This window comes from Carassius gibelio, chromosome A9 (genome assembly GCF_023724105.1).
Source record: "Carassius gibelio isolate Cgi1373 ecotype wild population from Czech Republic chromosome A9, carGib1.2-hapl.c, whole genome shotgun sequence".
In the NCBI taxonomy this organism is placed as follows: domain Eukaryota; kingdom Metazoa; phylum Chordata; class Actinopteri; order Cypriniformes; family Cyprinidae; genus Carassius; species Carassius gibelio.
In genome coordinates this window covers 14,926,427-14,948,955 of record NC_068379.1, presented here as the reverse complement: position 1 = coordinate 14,948,955, position 22,529 = coordinate 14,926,427, and the positions used below count along the sequence as shown (strand labels likewise).

Genomic DNA, 22,529 nt, shown 5'->3' with positions numbered 1-22,529 from the left:
CTAAATACATCAGGACTTTTACAGCAGGATAATACCTTGGATTAGAGCAGAGAAGACGATCATACGTACATTTAGAAATGTAATATTAGAAAAAGAAAAACACTGACGCAAATATAATCAATGAAATAACCAATAGCGAAACAGAGTTATGTCGCCAGTGTGTAGCCTATGGCAATCCGTCTCTGTATCCTAGCAACAACCGATGTGTTGTTCATTAGCATAGTTAGCGAGCTCTAGCTGCTGTTGGGCTACATACGCGGTTTTTCAGGATATTTCTATTCAATACGGCTATTAACTGGCTCTCTATTTCTGCAAACAAACTGATCTGTTAACCAGGTAAGTAAAATTATATTATTTCTCAAACCTCAGATGTTGGCAGTTACATAGTGTACGAGATACGTGGTGTCAACTAGCAATGCAAACAATGTAACTCGCATATTTATTCAAAATACTGCCTAAACGTTGTAAAAATTGCTTTTTTTGTCTTGTTTTATAGATGTTCTCACTGTAGCTATAACTTTGATAAAGTGTCTGCATTGTTGCCTGAAAAGCATTAGCCTTCTATTTTTAAAAATATATAATTTGTAATTATTTAGCCTATTTATTAAACATATTGACAAATATAGCATTCATATCAAAAGACCCTATTAAAAATGCATTCATTTTCTATTTTTTTTCTTGTTTCAGATGGAGAACGTGCATCTTGTCCCAGAGGAAGAGGAGGATGATTTGTACACTGGCTACAATGATTACAATCCGACTTTTGACGGAGAGGTGCACAAATACTTAGACATTAGACATGCATCTATTAATTTTCATAATCTCCTTTTATGCATCATGATTTTCCTGTCCCTGCAGGACCTTCACAATGATGAGGGCTTTCAGCAGGCAGTCAGGACTAGTCATGGCAGAAGACCACCAGTAAGTTATATTGCACCTGCTGATTAAGCTGCAGTATAAAACGTCAAGCAGACCAGAAATAATAGTCACTAAATTAAAATATTTTTAGATGACCGCAAAATATCCTGGCACTGCGATTGGAGTGCGACCGCTTGGAACAGCTTATGGGGTAAGTAAAGAATATGGATTGACACTAATGAAAATTCAATAGCTTAAGTTAGAATGATAGCATGCTAGAATGTGCAATGTCTCATAATCAGGAAGACAGATGTCAGGGGAGGAAAGGTGAAGGTCTCCAAAAGGTGAGAGATTAGGCCTATACAGTCAGAATCAGTACAGTCAAATCTGATAGCTATGAAAACAAACAGATTTCTGGGCGAGGGTATTGAATTCATTTCATGTTTCAATAAGGGATTGTAAAGCTATTTGCCAGATGTTGGTTGTATATTGATGCTGTTTGGTTTCATTTTATGTCTATATATATCTGATGTTAATATCTAGTCTCGGATGCCTGTTGGCACTGCTATGGGAAGGCCTATGACTGGAGCTGTTCAGGTGGGATAAATCTCTTGTTTATTTGCCCTTTATGTCATATGCAATGAGGTTTTATGCATTTTTCTAATTTTGCGGGTTGTACAGGATGGTGCAGCTCGTCCCATGACTGCTGTGCGAGCAGCAGGATATTCGTCATCTATAGCTAGAGGTACTTTCACACATGAAACACATTTGCACATGTGCTGTCCAGACACATTATGCTTGAAATGTACTTACTGATTAATACATTTTAACTTCTGAGTTGGTGAAAATATGACAGGTTCCCTCATTTTAATTGTTTGAATTTCCAGGCTCGGTGTTTGATCCACTGGGACAATCAAAAGGACCGGCCCCTCCTTTAGAAACAAGGAATGAAGACACGTATGCTTCCCTCTGCTTCCATAGTGCTTGAGAAGTCATTGACAAGTTTTGTTTACTAGATCGCACTTGACATCTTTAGTTTTACTCCGAGATGTACACCTTTTGGGTCTAATAGTGTTCTCGTTCAGTCCAGAGGAGAAGATAAAGATCCTCGAAAAGAAGGTGAATGACTTGATAGAGGAGAGCTGTCTCGCTCATGCTCGTGGGGATCTTCAGCTGGTAGGTATAGCTTTATAACTGCTTTAAGTGATTTTATAGAATTGACATTTAAATGATTTTTTTTTTTCTACAGTCTTTAGAGAAAGCCAAGGAGGCTGGCAGGAAGGAAAGGGCTTTGGTGAGACAGAGAGAACAAACAGGCACTGCAGACCACATCAATCTGGATCTGACCTACTCCGTAAGTTCATTGCTCCATATAAAAATGCATGTCTTGACTGAAAACTTAAGGTATACATGACTCTTTTATGCTTTGTTCAGGTGTTGTTTAATTTAGCAAACCAATATGCCAATAATGACATGTACACCGAGGCCTTGAACACTTACCAAGTCATTGTGAAGAACAAAATGTTTAGTAATGCCGGTAAGATAATTTCAGATGTGTTTTAAAATATCTCATATTCACTCCTCTTTGATATAAGTGCGTTTCTAATATCAGGTTTTCTGTAACTGCTTATCCTACTATAGGACGACTGAAAGTGAACATGGCCAATATCTATTTCAAGCAAAAGAACTACACAAAGGCAATCAAATTTTACCGCATGGCTTTGGATCAGATCTCAAATGCCCACAGTGCAATGAGGTCAGTACTTGTAGTTGCATATGCTGTGTGAACTGTTTTGCAACAATCAATTTACACGTCTTAGGCAATTTTATGTGCTTCTCAACATTTATCGTTTATCTTATTATATAGGATCAAGATCATGCAGAACATCGGAGTTGTGTTCATACATATGGGCCAGTACTCCGATGCCATCACATCCTTTGAGTACATCATGAGTGAGAGCCCCAACATAAAGACAGGCTTCAATCTCATCCTATGTTACTATGCCATTGGAGACCGTGAGAGGATGAAAAAAGCTTTTCAGAAACTCATTTGTGTGCCTCTCGGTACTGATGATGATGACAAGTATATTCCTCCAAATGTGAGTGTATAGTTCAAGTGCTTGTTAGTCATATATTTGAACTAAATTCTGTCTTATTTTTTATTTTAATTATTTATTTATTGTTTAATTTTAGGATGACCCTCATGGAAACATGGTGATTGAGGCTATAAAGAACGATAAGCTTCACCAAATGGAAAGGGAGAGGTATTATAATGTATTAAACATTCTGTTGGATCTATAATACTTCTGCTTTGCATTTATTATTCTTAGAAGTGTTTTCAGTGTTTTTGTGTTGTTTTTTCCTTCTAGGAAAGCACTAGCAGAAAAATACATTATGACCTCAGCCAAGCTTATCGCTCCAGCCATTGAGTCGTCATTTGCAGCTGGGTTTGACTGGTGAGTTATTTATACTACTGTTCATGAGTTTGGGTCATTCTTTTCATCATAGAATCCTGAAAACACAATTGTTTTTAGCATTGACAACAATATTAAATGGTTCTTGTGCAGCAAATTGGCATATTTAAAATGACTTCTGAAGAATCACTTGGTGACTGAAGACTGGAGTAATGGCTGCTGAATATTTAGCTTTTCCATCACAGGAATAAATGAAGTTTTAAATTTTGTTGTATTTTTGTAAAAAAAAAATGTCTTGGTGAGCAGAAGAGACTTATTTTAAAACGTAACACAATAAAAAGGTTCATTAGTGAAAATTATTTAACTATTTTATTTGACATGAACTAAGCATGAACAATTACAGCATTTATTCATCTTAGTTAATGTTAATTTAAACATTTACTAATGCCTTATTCAAATTAAAAGTCGTGCTTGTTAACATTAGTTAATGCAGTGTGAATTAACATGAACTAACAATGAACAACTGTATTTTCATTAACTAGCATTAATAAAGATGAATAAATACTGTAATAAATCTATTGTTCATTGTTTGTTCTACATTAACTAATGGAACCTTATCGTAACGTGTTATCACTTACCAACAAAAATACCTAGCTGAAACTAGGGGTCATATATGACGTTGTTAAAAATAACTTTATTTTGTATTTTTGGTGTAATGCAATGGTTTAAGGTTAAAAGAAACATATTATTTTCCACATAGTGTACATTATTGTTGCTCCTCTATGCCTCGCCTTGCTAAAACGTGTCGATTTTTACAAAGCTCACCGGTCTGAAAAGCGAGGTGTGCTCTGATTGGCCAGCTATCCAGTGTGTTGTGATTGGCCGAATACCTCAAGCATGTGACGGAAATGTTATGCCCCTCACCATACTGTGTCCCTGGGTGACGAGACAAAAACTATAAAACCTATTACAAACGAGGAATTTGTAGCATCCAGTGGGGACATAATTACTGTCTTTTTACGAGTTGCCTTGTGCATCACACCGCGTAAACATAAAATCATGTCTGCATTTGTGATTGGAGAAATGAAAAACAACAAGCCTACTCTACACTGCTCAAAACTCACATTTGAATCATCCGTGACAAATTCCTTTAATATGAAAACATACTTACAGGCTGTGAGTCAGAATAGCCGGCACTGTAGGTTCAGGAAACAGTCCTCCGTTAAATGCGTTGGACACACACAAATATTTGGTTTAAACTATTCTGGAACAGGTTTGTAAATACAACTTAATCACTTATTTCTAGCTGTGTCCTCTTTTGGAAGGCCAAGCAAAGTATTTTCGCTTTCACAACCAAACACACAGCGCCTCTACAACATGGCGGCGGTGGCAACAATATTGCAGCGAGAATTAAAGTCACGCTTTCTTTCTTCGCGTGAATATTTGGGCGGTGCAAATCTTCTCACACAGTGATGTAGACATGTGGGGGCATCTTTAAACGAGGCGTTTTAGCAGGGTATGGATGAGTCTTAACTTTTATGAAGAATATCTCTTTGGGTTTGAGACTTTAGTCTCAACTTTAGGGATCTTATCTATACATAATCAGCTGGTAACACCACAAAGAGAAAGGAAAACTTGAAATCGCATCATATGACCCCTTTAAATGATAGTGTGTGTATTCCACAAGAGGGCATTGAAGGGCAACCCTTGCCCATGACATTCCATTGACAATATTTATGAATTGTATCGAATAATTATAATTCATTATTTTTAGTTGAAACCATTTATAATAGACTAAATTAAACAATTTGAAGAGTTTGTCCTAAAGCTTAATTTGGTACTTTTTCAGGTGTGTGGACATGGTGAAAGGTTCACAATACGTGGAGCTTGCCAATGACTTGGAGATCAATAAAGCTATTACATACTTAAGACAGAGGGACTTCAGACAGGTAGATGGGTCCCTGGAGACACACTCAAATTATGTTGCATTTGATATTTTACCACAGAACAGAGCCATATCGCTCTATGTCTGTGTGGAACCCTTGTTTCTGTCTTATAACACTTTACACATTCAATGGTCCAATTTATTTTGTTTTCTTGCCTGTCCATCTGCATGACTATTGAGGCTGAGGTATGTTTGTGTTGTTGAAGAAAATGTGTGTGTGTCTTTCTGCTGTAGGCCTTGTGTATATTGTGTTGTGTTGTGTTGCATTGCTTCTGTCATTCATGTAGCAGCAATTGTAATGTGATGTAACTCACATGTATTTAGGTATTATTCAGGTAAATAATCTACTTCTATAACTAATTTCCTTGAAGTCACTATGAATATGCTTAATCGACAGAGTTTTATTTTGTTTCCAGGCTGTTGAGACACTAAAGATGTTTGAGAAGAAGGACAGTCGAGTAAAAAGCGCTGCTGCCACTAATCTTTCTTTTCTGTACTTTTTGGTGAGTATATCACTATAAAGCATTGACTTCAAAAACCTGGTCATTGCTGTATTTATCACAGTGTTATAAGGTTCACCTGCCTATTATTTGTCTTCTCCAGGAAAAGGATTATGATCAGGCTGACCGCTATGCTGAACTTGCCATGAGTGCTGACCGCTACAACCCCGCTGCCCTCGTAAACAAAGGCAACACAGAATTTGTGAAGGAGGACTATGAGAAAGCAGCAGAGTTTTATAAGGAGGCTCTTCATAATGACTCATCCTGCACTGAAGCTCTCTATAACTTAGGTCAGCCATCACACATGACATCCTAATGGTTACATCACATGAGAAATTTGTACTTTAACTTTTCTACATTTGAAATGTTTCAGCTGACACTAAGAGCATAGTAAAATTAAAGCAGAAATCTCTGTGTCCTCATGCAGGTTTGAGCTATAAGAGGCTGGGTAGACTGGAGGAAGCCCTGGACTGCTTCCTCAAACTGCACGCTATCCTCAGAAACAGTGCTCAGGTCATGTACCAGCTGGCTAATCTGTATCCTTCCTTAACATGTCCGTTTTATTGAATGAAAGTCTGTTCTGTGATGGTTTTTGTCATTTCTGTTGCTAAGAAATAGAATGCCATAAGTATGGTAAGTTTAGGTTTATTTGCTTGTTAAAAGTCATATTCTTTAAGCAGCTTTAGATATGAGATGTTGGAGGACCCTCATCAGGCCATTGAATGGCTGATGCAGCTCACAAGTGTGACCCCCACAGATGCTCAGGTGTTGGCAAAACTGGGAGACCTTTATGATAATGAAGGAGACAAGTCTCAGGCCTTCCAGTACTATTATGAGGTAAAAAATAAAAAATCCCACCGCAAAATCACTCATATTTCAAGTGATGTTTGTATAATATGTGCAGGACTCCAAGTGCCACTTAAAAATAAATACAAGGAATTTTGTACAAATTAATGTTCTTAATAAGAAAGTTTAATTCATGTTTTAAAATGTAGTTAAATGTAACTTACATAAAAATAACTAATCTCATTAATTGTAATATTTTTTATTATAAATTATACAATTACTTGTTTAAATGTATTTATTCCTTTCAAATTGCAAAATAAATATGCGTATTTACATAATTGTGTTTTAATTAATGTTTACATTTTTATTTAAGTTATTTAAGAAAGTATATAAGATATGCGTTAAGTGTCTATAATGCAGATTGCAGTTCAGATTTCATTGGATGTTTTATAGGTATCTGAATCACTGAGAACTGACAGTAATAATAATAATTAAAGAAATAATAATTAAATGGTGTTGTTTTTCAGTCATATAGGTATTTTCCCTCAAACATTAGTGTCATTGAATGGCTGGGAGCATATTACATTGACACCCAGTTCTGTGAAAAAGCTATTCAGTACTTTGAGAGAGCTACCCTCATTCAGTAAGTTACTATATCATTTTTATCACGAATATTCTGCATGTGTCTGGAGATTTTTATTTTCATAACTTTTCCTGAATTTCAGACCGACACAGGTGAAGTGGCAGCTGATGGTGGCTAGCTGTTACAGGAGAAGTGGTATGAGTTTGACAATTATCAATTTAACCATAAGCTATCGTCTCAGCGCCTTCAAAATCATGATTTATTGTTTTCAGGGAATTATCAGAAGGCACTTGAGACCTACAAGGACATTCATCGGAAATTTCCTGAAAATGTTGAATGTAATGTGCTCAGCAGTTGTTTAATTTAGACTTTCTGTGACTATCTAGCGGCTCTGCATCTCATGTCATTCTCTGTCGGCCAGGTCTACGCTTCCTAGTCAGGCTGTGCACAGATATGGGACTAAAAGAGGTGCAGGATTATGCCACCAAACTCAAGAAAGTTGAAAAAATGAAGGAGATCAGAGAGCAGGTACCCAGATTTCTCTCATACTGTTTAAATGCTGGCCTCTTTTGCTTCCTTAAATGGATGAAAATAGTTGAGTGGAATTTGAGAGTGAACAAAAAACAACTGTCTTGAACGATACTCAGGAACGACTGTCTTTAAATCAAGTGTGGAGAGTTTCAATCTTACGAATTTAGAACGAGAGAGAGAGTTTATCTCTGTTTCTTCGTCACCTGTTCCTTTAGCCAGGAAACCTATCGTAAATTATTGAGGAACATGTTTGTTGGACTGTGTGTAAAATACCTCTGGAGAATATCTGACAGCGTGCTGTTATTGACACACACAGAGGGTGAGATCTGGCAGGGACAGCAGTGCTCGAGGCCGCAGGGAAGGCAGTGCTGGCAGTGGTGAGTGGACACTTTGAACTCAACCTCATCGATCAACCTTTAAACTCAAATACTAGTCCTTAACTCAATACATGCTTCTACTTCACTTTTTCCATCGACCTCAACCTGTAATCTGTCGCTGTTGGTAAACAGGAAATACTTCACATCTTACACGCACTCTCCCTAAGAAACCCAGTGGTATGACTGTAATTCCCCTAATATAGCGTCCAGGTGGACAAGCTTAGTGGAGACTGCTAGTCCTGTGATGTGATTTTTCAAAAAGAGAAAGCACGTGTCTTAGACACCCGTTCCCTAAATCAGATGATTTAGAAATTCGAATCCAACAACTTCACTCTAGACTTTTGGTTTGTGATCTGTTTTGAAATTATAGTGTAGTGATATTTTATTTGATTAAAAATGTATTTCTCTTCTGGGACATCAGATGTGGAAGTCTTGTTAGGTGATGTCCAGTTATCAGGTTCAGGCAGTGCCGGGTTCAAAGGTCATGTAGCACACTCATTTTTTAAACAAGTGACTGTTTTCCGCCTCTTACTGCATCTCACTGCTCTCTTCTTCCAACACTTTTTTTTCACGTCTTCTGAAACATTAGGATGCGACTCAAACCCCAAGAAGCCCAGTGGTACGATCACTCCCTGCCTCAGTAGAATAGAGACATGATAGGAAGCTACTTTATTATGAAGGTGGTTGGTTTTATTGTGGATTTGATTTGTGTTCTTAAATGTAATTTAGTAATAATTCTCATTACTCTGGAAAATAAGAAAAGTAATGGGATGCATTCATTTAAAAGTTTGAGTTCAGTAAGATTTTTTTCATGTTTATGAAAGAAGTCTCTTATGATCAATAAAGCTGCAATTAAAAAAAAGTATAACAGTAAAAACTAATATTGTGAGAAATTAATACGGTTTAAAATAACTGTTTTCTTATCCAATATGCTAATTTGCTGCTCAATAAACATTTCTTATCAATGGTGAAAATAGTTGTGCTACTTAATATTTATGTGCAAACGAAACATTCTTTGATGAACAGAAAATTCAAAAGAACAGCATTTAATTTGAAACAGTAAAGACTTTTACGTTGTTACAAGATATTTCTCTCGCTTTTGATCTTGCTGAATCAAATCTGTGCTGTTTTTTAAAGCATTTTATTTGTGATGAAATTTTAGAAGTGCATCGTTCATTTGAAATACAAGGGTTTTGTAAAATTATGATAATGTCACCCACATCCTTGCTGGGTAAAAGTACATTACAAAAAAAAAAAAAAAAAATACCCACAGACCTCAAATTTTCAGTTGTAGTTTAATGGTTTTACAGCCAGTCAGACAAAGCATATAGTCACATCCATTGAATTGCTCATATTGGGACAGAACTGAATTTCTCCTCTTTGGAATCTGCATTCTCTTTACCGTATTTTCGGGACTATAAGTCGCACTTTTTTTCATAGTTTGGCTGGTCCTGCGACTTATAGTCAGGTGCGACTTATTTATCATAATTAATTTGACATGAACCAGGAGAAATGAACCAAGAGAAATGAACCAATAGAAAACATTACCGTCTCCAGCCCCGAGAGGGCGCTCTATGCTGCTCAGTGCTCCTGTAGTCTACACTGAAAACACAGAGCGCCCTCTCGCGGCTGTAGACGGTAATGATTTCTCTTGGTTCTTGGTTCAAAATAAATATGACTTATATATGTTTTTTTCCTCATCATGACGTATTTTTGGACTGATGCGACTTATACTCAGGTGCGACTTATAGTCCGAAAAATATGGTATATTATAAGCTTAATCTTCATTTTGTAAGCAATCTCTCATTCTCTTTTATTTTTTAATCTCTGTTATTCTCTGTTCGTGGCTGTGCATTTGAAAGGGAGCAGCTCAAGCCCCATCAATACCCCTCCTCTGAGAGCCAGTGGTATGACTACACACACTACAGAAATACATTAGAGGAAGAGCTCACACACTCCTCCTGTACAGCTATAAAACAAGCATGACATTGCGTTCTGCTCATTAATAAACTGCTGCTCCTGCACCCGTTAGTCAGCTTTGTTACAGATGCCATCTATTCCTCATTCTGCTCTGCAGGCATAACTGAACTCAACATGTAATGCTAAGTTTACTGTTTTATTCACAAATAATCTTCATTGTTGTATAGCACAACCTCATTTGTAGGCCTCATGTATCTGCTCTCTGTCTAGCCTTTCCACTGTCTCTTCAGAGTTCTGTCTTCTGCTTTTTCCTTTCTTTTCTCTGCAGTTTCTCGCTCAGAAGCTAAGTATAGTCCTGTGCTGGAGCAGGGCAGAGGTATGTACTGTATTTCGCTATGCAGTTTAGATGATCAATCCTCTGGATGATTAAACACAAAAATCTCATAGCTGCAAGCTTCATGGAAAACTTCAAACCCAGTTGCCCAGTCTGTATGTCAAAATGATGTTGCAGTTCCCCGTAACGATACAGCGTCCAAGGACGTAAATTCAATCACCGCACAATAGAGAGCAAACATGTGCTGTGAAAGCCTTATATGCCAAAACCACTGTTTCCAGGGAATATCCCACTCTCACTGACAACTTCCTTTAGTTTGCAAAGCACAGTGCGAATAAACCAGTGAAATATTTCACAAGTACACTCTTGAACAACATTATCCTAGTATCAGAGTGCTTGCTGTCAACATTTTCTTTTTGTACTCTTCTGAAGATGCGTTTATGAATACAAACAGTAGAAGTACTCGGAGGCAGTGATGATATGTGACAAAATGTTTATTTTGAATCCTCAGGTGCACATGGTAGGAAAAACTACTGTATGTCAGCAAAAGGTTTTTCATTTTAATGCCTTTGTGTTTTGTCGCTGGGGTGTTTAAAGATCCCATAGTTACCTGCCTGCCAGACTCCAGTCTCACATCTGCCCCTCAGTCCTCTGTTCCAGTCATCACAGCTGAGATGTGAAATGCAGCTGTGTCCCTTTGTCTTTATGCACCAAATATGCTTTCCATAATGCAAGTCATATGGTTGCAGAGTGAACTCACTTTAATTGGGATTCTAGTGTCACATAGCCTTTGCTTCAAGTGCAAGCTGAAGCTGTTGTTTTTCTTGCTTTTTTTTTTAATCAGCATTCTAACACTGTTTTTTCGTAGCGTTTGAGCATGGCTTACATTGCCGATAGTGTTAAGAAGAATCTGAACAGACACAACTGCAAAATAACACTCACTCCAGAAATGTTTGCCACTTCAACGCTGGCTTTTTTGGGTGTGTTTTCTCAGACAGTGGACAGAGCAACCATGGCACCAGTGCAAAGGGTGAGAGAATTAGCGCTAAACTGAAAACTCTTCCAGGGTCCAATGAGCCATACGAGGCCAGCACTCAGCAGGAAATAGGTGAGAAACAACAGCACCCATCATTTTCAAGGAGGGTTCTTGTCATTGTGACTTATAAAGATAAAATCGTAGAATAATTCATTTTGCAGTAAACAAACAACAGGACATGGCACTAGCAATACGAAGGTTTAATTCTCAGGGAATGTGTGGCATGATGAAAAGTACTCTTTGAGAGCAGTTGCTTGGATAAAAGCGTCTGCCGAATGCATGATGATAAATTCTTACATTTCCATGTTACCTGGCTAATTTATTTAATAGCTTTAAGAACTGTTTCTTTTGTGTGAAGGAGAAAAGAAAGCTTCTAGCCTAGTCTGTCCTTATTAAAATGTATTGATTGTATTGTATTGATTGTTTTAGATGCTTCTTATGTTGATCCTTTGGGGCCTCAAATGCAGAGACCAAAAACTGCAGCAAAGAAACGCACTGAGGAAGATGAGTTTGCTGATGAAGAGCTGGGAGATGACTTACTGCCTGAGTGATGTGTGCAACAGTTATCAATTCAGTAGAAAATCTGATATATGTCAAGGCACTACATTTTTCTGAATTTTATAGTACTGTATTTTTAGTAGTACTAAAAATAACAGTTATTCATGCAGAGGTATTTTATATCTCATTTCATTATGGTTTACTGTAATTTTTAATAGTCGTGCATCTTGTGCATATATATGTATAATTACATTTTGGAAAAAATACAGCTTATCCAAATTTATTTTAATTATTTTGTGAATTTATTTGTAAAGATATAAACTTTTGCATGACCTGCATAAAGTGAAGCTAAAGACATTGTAAGAGAAATATTAAAGCACAGCATATGACTTTAAGATTTGTCAATGATCAATGTGAGATTTTTCTGCATCAGCTCAAGCGGATCATGATCATTATTCAGTATCAAACAGTCCGCCCAGTATCTGGAGTCAAGTATCCTGAGCGCATTTACGGGACGGCGGATGAGACACAGCTTTACGCAACAACTGGGCAGTTTCTGGAGGTCGATTTAAGAGCTCTCAAAAGGTTACTTGAATACATCTTTCCCAGAAATCTCCCCTTAAAGCGCGTTTAGACTCGGTTTAAACTGAAATGCGTGGTCGAGGTGTTTCGACGCTTGTGTTGGTGTTGCTGTGGTGCTGCGGGAGCGCGCCGGGTGAACGGGGACTGAAGGTGTCCAGGAGAGCACCGAGGACTCGCTCATGCCTGGACTTACCAGAGGAGATTCTGGAGCAGATGTTCGGGAGGCTGTCCGTTGGGGTGCTCAACGCGTTTCATCACACCCTGCAGCTCGCCCTTCCAGAGCGACAGAATCTGACCTGTCAATCAGCGTCTCGCCTGGCGCGCGACAGACAACGACCCCCAGTCAACTTCCTCAGCCTCTCGCCGTGGGCGTACAGGTAAGACTCCAAAACCCTGAAGGCTAAGATGGAAATAAAAGGAGTTTAGAAGTGGGTTTTTATCGGACATAGTGGCGGCATAAATGCAATCCAGTAACTGGACCCTAACTGTATATTATATAAAAATACAAACAAACATGTTAACAGTTAGTTCGTATAAGTAAATAAAAATACCGTACAAAATAAGCTACTCGTGTATAAGAATAACGTCATAAAAAATAGACAAAAATAAGCTACCACAATTTTTGGATTCTTTCCAAATGGCGAAGTGCGATTTTAGCAGATCAGATTAATTCAATAACCGTAGCGTCTGATTCAGACATATTTGAGGCAACTGACTCAAATGAATAATTCAATCAGGAATCGATTTGGTTTCGGTCATGAAAATGATTCAGTTCTGAAGAACCGGTTCGATTATGTGTTCCCGACGTCTTGTAAGATGTCTCGCCTTTTTGTCTGTAATTATAAAATATTTTTTTTATTGTTACTGATCCCAGAATCTCTCATGATCCAGCGAGGTACCCTCGATATCTCCCTGAGGCGTATTGTTTGTGTAAGGGATGCCTGACCGGACCGAACGGGGAGGAAAGTGACCGCTTCCGCAGCACTCCGGTGTACACGCCGACCGTCATTCTGCGCCGGACCGGCTCGTGCGTCGGGGGCCGTCGCTCCTACACCGAGAGCTACGTGTCCGTCGCCGTGGGTTGTACTTGTGTGCCACTGCTGGAAAGAGACAGAAAAACACAGAAGAGCAAGCCAAGCGTGAAAAGAGTCTCATCTAAAAATCCCAGCACCTTTAGAAAGAACTAATCTGATTTAGTTTTAGACTTTTTTTTTTCTGTCAGTTTTCTTCTTTCCTTCAGAACTTGCTCTCACAGCTGCAGATTCTAGTCTGCAGTGCCAAGCAAAAGGAAAACTTACTGTGCCAAGATACAAACATTTTCTAATCCAAAGTACTTGAGGAAAAGCCAGTCAGCATCATGGTTTTGGATAACCTAATATAGTTCAACTGTTTTCAAGTATACAGAAGATCACTAGAAATGCTGCTGTTAAAGGCAAGCATGGAGATCATGTACAAGAGGACATACTATTTAGCTTGACTTTGTCAGTTCTCCTGATTACTTTATTCAAACCACCAACAACAATGATAACGCAAGTCTAGTGTATTGTATATTATATATAAATGCATTCCAAACTTTCACTTCCAGCCATTTTTAAACACATTTAAAATAGTTTGCTTCAATTCTATGCCTGAAAGTTGAGTGTGCAATTGACAATACAAGTTAACCAAAGCATAATCAAAAACTGATGAAGGGCCAAATGCTCCGCTGTAATATCTGGATCTTGCTGTGCATTGCTGAGTATTTATTGTTCCTTCTGATGTTTCATGAAAAAAAAAAAAAAAAACCTTCAAATGTTGTCAGATTGAAAGCCTTTATCATGAGAGAAGGCTTGATTCATAGTTCACATAGCAGCGGAACTCATTGGCCAGATTGTGATTGTGTTTTGGTAAAAAACTGCATATCTTTAGATCCATAAGTTTCCCAGCAGGCTCCTCCATAATAGCTCCTAAAAGAATAAGGCAAAGATGAACATAAGACATAAAAAAAAAAAACTTTTTAAGAATCTGAAACATTATATATGTGTATATATTATATATATTAATTTCCACTTGCCTGTGCAGAGCAGGATTTTTCCCTTCGTGAGGTATTTAATGGTGAGTGCCACCTTGCCGAGACACTCTTCAGAGAGGTACGGAGGATCTGCGATGACGATGTCAAAGCTCTGAGGAAGGAGATCCTCAGGCAGACACAGAGGGTTGTTGTAATCATAAAACACAAACTCATCTCCATATGCTGCGAAACGTCGATCAAACTCCAGCAAAACAGCAGACACACTGTCCGACCTCGTGGAGTCCAACTGTTTCAGTTTCTGATACACACTTGGTGCACTTATACAAGCTATCCTAAAAGAAAAAAGAAAACAAAAAAACCTTAGGGTAAGGGGGGACACATAATGGAGCGGTAATATGTATTGGGGTCAGTAAGATTATTATTATTTAATTTTTTTTTTTTTTCAAGATCAAAAATGAGATAAATCTTTTGTAACACTGTAAATGTCTTTACTATTTCAAATAAATGCTGTTCTTTAGGATTTTCTGTTCATAGAAGAATGAATCATGGTTTGCAAAAAAATATTAATCAGCACAAATGTTTTTAACATTGATGTGAAGAAAAAGTGATTATTGAGCACCAAATCAGTATATTATAATGATTTCTGAAGGATCGTGTGACACTAAAGACTTGAGTAATGATGCTGAGATTCAGCTTTGTCTTCACAGAAATAAATTAAATTCAAAACAATATTCAAATATAAAACATCTATTTAAAATTTTATAAAAATTATTACACAACATTATTGTTTTTTTAACAATGAAACATGAACTGAGAAATCAAAATTCCCTTGATCATTTGACATATAATGGATCACGTTACTATAAAAACTTTCTCTTTAGTCTAAACTATAGCTTACTGAAGCCAATCAGATTAAAAAAAAAAAAGAAAAGAAACTTCAGGTTGTTTTGAATCTAAAATAAAACGCTTGTGACTCGTTTAGATTAATGGTGAAGTCTATGGAGCCAAAAGAGTCTCAATAAAGATAAATGCAGTGAAGTTCACAGACCGCAAGCAGTTTGTAAATCAAGATATGTGTGTGTGCATCAGAAATACATTTCTGAATCTTGTCCTGTGCATTTGTGAATCTTGAGTGCATTTGTAAATGTTGTTTGCATTTCTGAATTGTGTGTGCATTTCTGAATTTTGTAAGCATTTGTGAATCTTCTGTGCTTTTTAAATTTTTTGTGTGCATTTGTGTATCCTGTGTGTGTATTTATGAATTATGTGTGTGCATGTATGAATCCTATGTGTGCTTATGTGAATGTAGTGTGTGCATTTATCTTTATTGATACTCTTTTGATATATAGAAGTCAGCCAGTCAAATTTCAAGAATATTTTCCCATTTAATGAGACATAAGAACAATTACATGTAAATGTTAATCTTTTGAGTTTTTCCAATGACTATGATCGACTATGTCGCCGCACAATTAAAAACCCATCAGTTGTCGCCTCCTGCTGGTGTATTGAGTAACCTCCGCCAGGGCCAACAAATGAACACCCATCACTGCTGACCTTCTGTTCTACACATGCTATAACGACTGCACACACATGTAAGAGCTGACCAAATGCGCTCGAGACCAACCTGCCATGTTCTCCAGCCTGCTGCATGACTTCCTCTGCTAACCGTGCGGCCGTGTCTTCGCTGTACCAGAACTGACTCATGCGCTGTGTGCAGAAACACGAGCTGCTTACTGATCTCACTACGCACTTAATATATACAACAATGTATAACAATAAACATTTCACTCAAGGCACTTCAAGTACATGCACTGTACCCAGTCTTCCTCTACAGCACCGACACTGAACTTGTCAGTCTTGATGGAGTTTTGTTCCGGTCCAGTCCTTCCACTCTCGGCGTAAAACTCGTGCAGCGCTGCGAGGGTCTCCGCGGAGAGCCGAGGCACATCATCCTCACAGTCACTCATGATAACAGATCCTTTTCACTAAATGACACGGGAACACGTCAACCACGGGATGCATGCTGAATAACACGGCATAACGCAAATTCACTAACGATGCTAACGGTCGCAAACGATATTATATATAGACCTAACTTAGGTTTAAACCAGTATTTACACTTACCAATGAACGACACCGTTACAGTGTGTATTTAAACGGTATTTTAGAAGCTTAAAACAGAGGAACAGAACGTAGCAAACAACTTCACACGTGTTTGCACTACGGTGGCCGAGGGAGTACAATCACGCGAAAGCCCAAAAGCAATCGAAACGCGCGATCATATTTACAGACCAGACATTTCATTCAGACAGTAACAGAGAAAATGTAGACCAAGAAAGACGAGTCCGTTTTTATAGCAAGTTTATATACACTTTACAGATCATTTCAGACATTCCAAAATAACAATTAGTGCTTTGAACAATGGAAATAAAGACCATTAAATGCCCTTAATAAAGCAACTGACATGCCTCGGTCATAATTTTTGGTATTTTATTGCTACAGCAACTCTGAGGCGGAGTGTGCATGTGCTAGTCTAAGTGGAACCTTGCTGAAGTTATTTCAGAAAAACTAATTATTAGGAACATCAGGTGATGAAAAATTCATCATAATTCGTCTGACATGAATTTTTGTTGAGAACTCTTTCAGTGATAACTGCTGCGATCAGGGCGAAATGATCAAACACAGAGTAAAACTACAATCAATCCAAAAAAAAATAATTCACCCCCCCCCCCCCCCCCACTGAAGTTACAATAAAAAAATTCTGTCAACTATAATCTTATAAAAACCTTTTAGTCATTTTAAACACTTTCATTTTTTCGTCTTTTTTTTTCAAAATATATATACACCCTTAAACACAAAAGTGATTTGGTTTTCCAAAATTGCCTTCCTGCAATTAAAGTTTCATTGTGAAAGGCTTTTTCATTAATATGGCAACCACAGCTCACAATCTTAGCTACCGTGATGATAGCAGTACGACACGGTTCTATCTGTCACTGTAGACACCGCTGGATCTGAGCCGTGAGGAACCAAAGGCACTCGAGAAGAAGCGTCTGCAAAAGACTGAGTTTGTGTGTAAAAGGGGAAGGCAGGGGTCAGTTTTAAGAAAGATTACCCCTCTGCATTTCACAAATGTTCATCTGAGGGGCTCTCAGTGGTCGGTAAACAATGGTCAGATCAGACTGAGATGATCACGGCCGGCCATCCCCTGTCCTCTCGGACTTCACCAGCCTCTCTCTCCTCTCTGTGTGTCAGAAGGCCCAGAGGCGTCTCAGGTCTGTGCGGCAGGAGCTGAGCATCTCTTCTCTGAGTGGTAGAGGGAGTGGAGAGGGGACGCTGTTGTGGATAGTTGCTGGAGGAAGTGGCTTATTTGACACACAGAAGCCCCCCCACGTTGGCAACAAACTCCTCCAGGCTCTTCAGGAAGGCCACCTTCTGTTTGCGGTCCATGGTAGGAGGTGTGCTGCTGGCAGTGAGGCTGTTGAAGGCGTCCGCCAGCCGCTGGTAGATCACGGCGTCCCTTTGATTCGAGAGCAGCGTCTCCACCAGTTCTGAATACTCCACCTGAGACAAACACCATCACTTATTAAAACACTGAATCAGCTGCTAATACATAAGATCATCCATCTCTTTCAGGTCAAATTCATACTGCAAGCATTAAACGTGCCTGGTGAAGGCACACTAGTGTATAGAGCGCTTCTCCTGCTGCTACGGTCATCTCAGTGTTGTGCTTCTGGAGCACCAGCATGTCAAACACCAGCTATGGGAGAAGAAAGAGTGACAGAGAAATGTACATTATCAATCAACATATTATACATGTATATTAATCTCAGACTATGACATTACAATGAAGGCTAGTTTGAGCCAATAACTCTCAATTCATACTTACCTTTTATGTCTGCCTTGTCAATAGAAAAACTTTTTTTTTGTGAATTTTGAGAAAATATAGTGTAAAATGTGTTTATTTTTTTGTGCTGATATGTTCTCTTTCATTGTTGTATTATGTACTCTACTGTTCAGAAATTTGGGGTTAGTAAGACTTGTTTTTGAAAAAAGTATTACTTTCAGACAGACATCGCCCGTTACAAACCCAAAACAGTTGGTTTAGACAGCATGTGACTCACTTTAAGGAAATGTCGTGTGGCAATAAATAGGGGCGTGTCCTTTTCCTGTGTCTTGGCGCACTGCTCAGCCAATGGGGATAAAGCCTCCAGACACAGCTGACTGATCTCTGAGCTCATCCTGCAGCGTGTGTGTTAAGGAAAAACCCTAGACACCATAATTCAACAACAAAAACTCTCAACAATTACATCCAACACAATATGCAGACTTTAAATAACGTAACTCTGTCTTCTGTATACACAAAAACAGCAAGGATACGAGGTCATGCCCAGCTCCAGGGAGCACATGAGACTTTTGAAGAGCTCCTCAGGCAGCTGAGGGATCTTCTCTGGGAAGATCTCACAGATAAAGGTGATGAGCTTATAGTACTGGTTACACAGAGAAGGGAACTGGGTAGAAGAAAAAGACAGCGTACTTAAGAACAGTAGAACACCTTTTACTTCAAGTTTCTGAGCTGATATGAAACGATGTAAAAACTTTCAAAATACATCTCAATCTAATTTTACCTTAAGCAAGTCCTGAGACATGAGGGGCAGCACAATATTAACCCCATACAGCACAACATCAGCAGCTGATACGGGCCGTCCAGCACCAGAGCTCTGCTCCTGCCCACGAAACACTTCATCTGCACACAAAACACACACATTCTTCATCTCTCAGGAAAAGGCTCACATATATGATGTAAATGACATGAACCATGAACGAATGCTCATACCGGTGTCACTGAAGTCGATGAACTCTTTGGAGAGCAGGTTGGTGAGGAGCTCCATGATGAGCAGAAGGTCCTGGTACTGGTCCTCCTCTGCGGCTACATCGAGTCTCTTGCGACCCAGATTGTTCTTGGAGTAAACCTGCAGCAGCGTCAAGCACACCTCATACAGTTTCATAGACTTAGTCTGTGGAGAAAGAGAGGTGGTGCATTGAAAAACATATTTAGGATGCAGTACGAGTGCTGTCTTTTCTACAAATACCACGCATGGAAGGCTACATCCAAAATGTGTGAACACATCAAGAATCAGTGCAAGCTCTAATGTCTCACCTCGCCCAAGTAGCAGATCTGTTTGTGGGCCACTTCCACAAAAACCTCGATGATGAGGTTGACCGTTTCTGGGGAGTTTCTGTAGACCTCCATGAGGCCAATGCAGCTGGACAGGAAGTCCATGAGGAAGCTGAAGAGAGATGCCACATTGTCGATCTGCGTCGCTTCAGCGATGCCACACAGAGCTTCCAGAGTGGCAACGATCTCCTGCTTCACAGCTTCCTCTTGACAGATCTGAGCAAAGTTCTCCTGGTTAATGAGGTTGAGGAAGCGCTGCTGGAGGGGATGCAGTACCTGAAGCACAGACAAGAGTAATGAGGTCATGCTTCATAAACTCTAACTTTTCCCTGCTTTGTGGTCTCTTCAGAACAACGCTTGACCTTCCAGATATTTCTCAATAATCATTTGGTTTCTCACCTCGGCCCAGTATTGCTGTTTGGTATCAGAATCCATGTGAGCAAAGCCGCCCAGGACAAGGGCCTTCATCAGGGTCCGCTGGACTGTGCTGGACAGCATATGCAAAGGAGGGCTGCGACTGGCAAACTGCTTGGCCAAGTTCCACCAGTTCTCACACTGCACCACGATGTTCGCCCTGGACCGTGAGAGAGGAAAGAGTTGAGATAAACACAGATGATCAAGCCTCATATTTTACTGAAGACTTAATGGAATCGTTCTCCTAAGAAATCATCTTTCCATCGCTCATATGACCTGAATGACATTTAAATGTGTTGCATCACTGTCATTTCTGCAACTTGCAAGAGTTTGAATTTGCCAGGTTTAAACATGCACAACTAGTCAAATAGTTTTGGTTCAGTAAGATATTTTTTGTTTGTTTTAAACTTACTCAGTATGCAGTAAATTGATCAAATATGACAGTAAAGAAAATTATAACCTTACAAAGGATTTGTATTTCAAATAAATGCAATTATTATGAACTGGTGAAGGAATTCTATTTTATTTTATGCATTTTTTTATAGAAAATTATTTAGAGGGACAACTTTAAAAACTGTAATTCAACACTAATAATACATGTTTCTTGAATATCAAATCAGCATATCAGAATGATTTCTGAAGGATCATGCGACACTGAAGACTGGAGTAATGATGCTGAAAATTTAGCTTTGCCTCATAGGAATAAATTACATTTAAATATATATATATATTCTGTAATCATTTGTTTACCCTCAAATTGTTCCAAACCTGAATAAATTCACTGAACACAAAGTAAGATTTTGAAGAACGTAACTAAATACTAAATAGGTAACTTTTGCGTTACCTATACACCTCAAAATATTGTATTTTATTCCACAGAAGAAAAAAACTAACCCTTTAAACATCAGTCTATTCCTTATACGAAGCAATCACATGACTTCAGAAGAATCTGAATATAGTTGTTGAGTCATATGTATCACTTTCATAGTGCTTTCATAGCATAATCACTATGCTTTCATTTGATGGAAAAAGCAGCATTCTTTACAAAAATCCCTTTATGAATGAACTTAAGTGTTAGCAAATGCCAGACACTACTGCTTAATGCAATATTTCTTTCTAAAAAGATTCCCACTGATATACAGTGCCATTTACTGTTAATTCACATTTATTCATGTAGCATTACACAATGGTAAGTTAAGAAATCACTTTGCAATGCAATAGCACAATTCCACCAGCAGGCGGGGAGATTAAAAACATTTGGTCTTGTATCACCTGACAGTATATGAAGACATTAGCACACATCACTCCTTGAGCCTGTCAGTGAGCAGCTGCCCTGTGGGGCATTAAGCTATACAGACAGCAAGCAGACACAAACCTCTCTCTCTTCTCCACCAGAGTCACCAGCAGCTCCACAGTATCATTAGCCAGCTCTGACTCAGAGCTCCACACTGACAGATTATTGATCACTTTCTCCAAAAGATATCCCACAATCCACTGCGCTCCCTCTGTGTCCGCTCCAAATGCTGTGCTGAGAGGTATACTGATCTGAGGGAGAGAAGTAAAAGACAAATGCTCAGAGGAAGAGTCAGAAGTAATAGAGTCACATTAAAAAATGTCTAGGTTAGGTTCCAGGTTTTCGAACCGAGCCAAAACAGAAACAAACTGGAGGCTTCATTCAGACATCACCCCGGCTGTTTCCACAGACTGATTGACCTCATTTTGTTAACTCACTTGGCTGTAGAGTTTCTCATCCACCAGCAGGTATGTCTTGGCCCAGCGCCGAAGAAACCAGACAATGTCTTTGCCCATCTGAGGACTCAGGAGCTCAGTCAGGCTCGCTCGTGTAGCCCGAGATTCCACTTCTGAGGTTCTTAGCACCGCCGATAACAACCTGTGACAGAGGGATGTAGAGAAATGGAAATACAAATCCAGCTGAATATGTATAAGGCAATTTCCTGCCAGCAGAACAATCTGAAATAGAATTTGACAGTCTATTCTGAGAGTACTTCAGAATAACAAGGGTCTGAAATGGCAGAAAGGATGGAAGAGAGTTCATACAGGTTCTGTCTAGATGCTCTGAAACTCAACAAAAGCCCACAATATCAATGCTATCATTCCTTTATACCTCCACTCATAAAGAAAGAGGACACAAAAAAGGTATTACAGCAGCTTACTATCCTGGAAGACTGATATCCCACGCGCCCCGCAGAGTGCAGCACCATTAAATGTTTCACATTGTTTGTAAAGACAAAACCACACTGACATTTCGAAGCTGCGGGGTCAGTGCCTGTTATTGGGAAACATAATCCCTTGGCCCATTGTCTTTCCAAATCCTCTATGGTTTACCCGCTTTCCCCCACCCATTCACCAGCCTACGGTCTCTCCAAATCCTCCGACCTCCACATCGCTCCCCTTACCCATCAACTCAGAGTCCTTTCAATCCTCACCTCGATCCCATGCCAGAGTTCTGGAATAACACCATCCACTGAGCCCAAATCAGATTACAGGCAGATTTTTGCAGACAATACCACTAGTTCTCTATGAGACCCGACCAGTAACTGCTT

The 22,529-nt window shown here is 38.9% G+C and overlaps 4 protein-coding genes across 10 annotated transcripts in view; 2 read left to right on the top strand and 2 right to left on the bottom strand.

The window, feature by feature from the left end:
• The first annotated feature begins 7 nt into the window (after positions 1–7).
• LOC128019709 (intraflagellar transport protein 88 homolog) lies at positions 8–12,177 on the top strand. 7 transcript variants are annotated; one of them, XM_052605854.1, is made up of 31 exons: positions 22–336; positions 688–774; positions 859–921; positions 1,010–1,069; positions 1,402–1,455; positions 1,540–1,603; positions 1,746–1,815; positions 1,944–2,034; positions 2,108–2,212; positions 2,293–2,395; positions 2,500–2,614; positions 2,726–2,957; positions 3,052–3,122; positions 3,228–3,314; positions 5,122–5,221; positions 5,634–5,720; positions 5,821–6,007; positions 6,145–6,253; positions 6,404–6,554; positions 7,031–7,146; positions 7,229–7,281; positions 7,359–7,424; positions 7,508–7,614; positions 7,934–7,994; positions 8,127–8,171; positions 8,416–8,475; positions 8,584–8,613; positions 9,857–9,901; positions 10,243–10,290; positions 11,243–11,356; positions 11,714–12,177. In XM_052605854.1, the coding sequence occupies exons 2-31, from the start codon at positions 688–690 to the stop codon at positions 11,833–11,835; spliced, it is 2,703 nt and encodes a 900-aa protein (XP_052461814.1). In that variant the 5' UTR covers positions 22–336; the 3' UTR covers positions 11,836–12,177. The 7 variants fall into 7 exon arrangements, with proteins under 7 accessions (XP_052461817.1, XP_052461813.1, XP_052461814.1 ...); XM_052605852.1 differs by having other exon boundaries at positions 8,416–8,613; XM_052605853.1 differs by lacking the exon at positions 10,243–10,290 and having other exon boundaries at positions 21–336; positions 8,416–8,613.
• A 131-nt stretch (positions 12,178–12,308) lies between these two features.
• On the top strand, positions 12,309–13,691 carry LOC128019714 (interleukin-17D-like). Its single transcript, XM_052605863.1, has 2 exons — positions 12,309–12,741; positions 13,239–13,691. The coding sequence occupies exons 1-2, from the start codon at positions 12,434–12,436 to the stop codon at positions 13,549–13,551; spliced, it is 621 nt and encodes a 206-aa protein (XP_052461823.1). The 5' UTR covers positions 12,309–12,433; the 3' UTR covers positions 13,552–13,691.
• Positions 13,692–13,837: 146 nt separating this feature from the next.
• On the bottom strand, positions 13,838–16,632 carry LOC128019713 (EEF1A lysine methyltransferase 1). Its single transcript, XM_052605862.1, has 5 exons — positions 16,500–16,632; positions 16,193–16,360; positions 16,000–16,082; positions 14,418–14,707; positions 13,838–14,310 (listed from the first exon to the last, which is right to left on the bottom strand). The coding sequence occupies exons 2-5, from the start codon at positions 16,340–16,342 to the stop codon at positions 14,180–14,182; spliced, it is 654 nt and encodes a 217-aa protein (XP_052461822.1). The 5' UTR covers positions 16,343–16,360; positions 16,500–16,632; the 3' UTR covers positions 13,838–14,179.
• Positions 16,633–16,719: 87 nt separating this feature from the next.
• LOC128019708 (exportin-4) overlaps positions 16,720–22,529 on the bottom strand; it is a 30,755-nt gene continuing 24,945 nt past the window's right edge. The window contains exons 14-23 of the mRNA XM_052605851.1: positions 21,697–21,856; positions 21,341–21,510; positions 19,951–20,125; positions 19,534–19,827; positions 19,210–19,390; positions 19,001–19,119; positions 18,753–18,883; positions 18,497–18,614; positions 18,040–18,132; positions 16,720–17,936 (exon numbers count right to left, since the gene is read on the bottom strand). Coding sequence (XP_052461811.1) covers positions 17,739–17,936; positions 18,040–18,132; positions 18,497–18,614; positions 18,753–18,883; positions 19,001–19,119; positions 19,210–19,390; positions 19,534–19,827; positions 19,951–20,125; positions 21,341–21,510; positions 21,697–21,856 — 1,639 coding nt within the window. The 3' untranslated portion in view covers positions 16,720–17,738. The remainder of the gene's footprint in view (positions 17,937–18,039; positions 18,133–18,496; positions 18,615–18,752; positions 18,884–19,000; positions 19,120–19,209; positions 19,391–19,533; positions 19,828–19,950; positions 20,126–21,340; positions 21,511–21,696; positions 21,857–22,529) is intronic.

What these genes read in the sequence shown, in the direction of transcription:
- LOC128019709 (XM_052605852.1), top strand. Translation starts at nt 688, where the DNA reads ATGGAGAACGTGCATCTTGTCCCAGAGGAAGAGGAGGATGATTTGTAC. An exon ending in ATCCGACTTTTGACGGAGAG is followed by an intron (nt 775 to 858) that starts GTGCACAAATAC and finishes CTGTCCCTGCAG; the next exon opens with GACCTTCACAATGATGAGGG. An exon ending in GGAAGGCAGTGCTGGCAGTG is followed by an intron (nt 7,995 to 8,126) that starts GTGAGTGGACAC and finishes GTTGGTAAACAG; the next exon opens with GAAATACTTCACATCTTACA.
- LOC128019714 (XM_052605863.1), top strand. Translation starts at nt 12,434, where the DNA reads ATGCGTGGTCGAGGTGTTTCGACGCTTGTGTTGGTGTTGCTGTGGTGC. An exon ending in CTCTCGCCGTGGGCGTACAG is followed by an intron (nt 12,742 to 13,238) that starts GTAAGACTCCAA and finishes TACTGATCCCAG; the next exon opens with AATCTCTCATGATCCAGCGA.
- LOC128019713 (XM_052605862.1), bottom strand. Translation starts at nt 16,342, where the DNA reads ATGAGTGACTGTGAGGATGATGTGCCTCGGCTCTCCGCGGAGACCCTC. An exon ending in CAGGCTGGAGAACATGGCAG is followed by an intron (nt 14,708 to 15,999) that starts GTTGGTCTCGAG and finishes TTTTTCTTTTAG; the next exon opens with GATAGCTTGTATAAGTGCAC. An exon ending in AAAAATCCTGCTCTGCACAG is followed by an intron (nt 14,311 to 14,417) that starts GCAAGTGGAAAT and finishes TTATTCTTTTAG; the next exon opens with GAGCTATTATGGAGGAGCCT.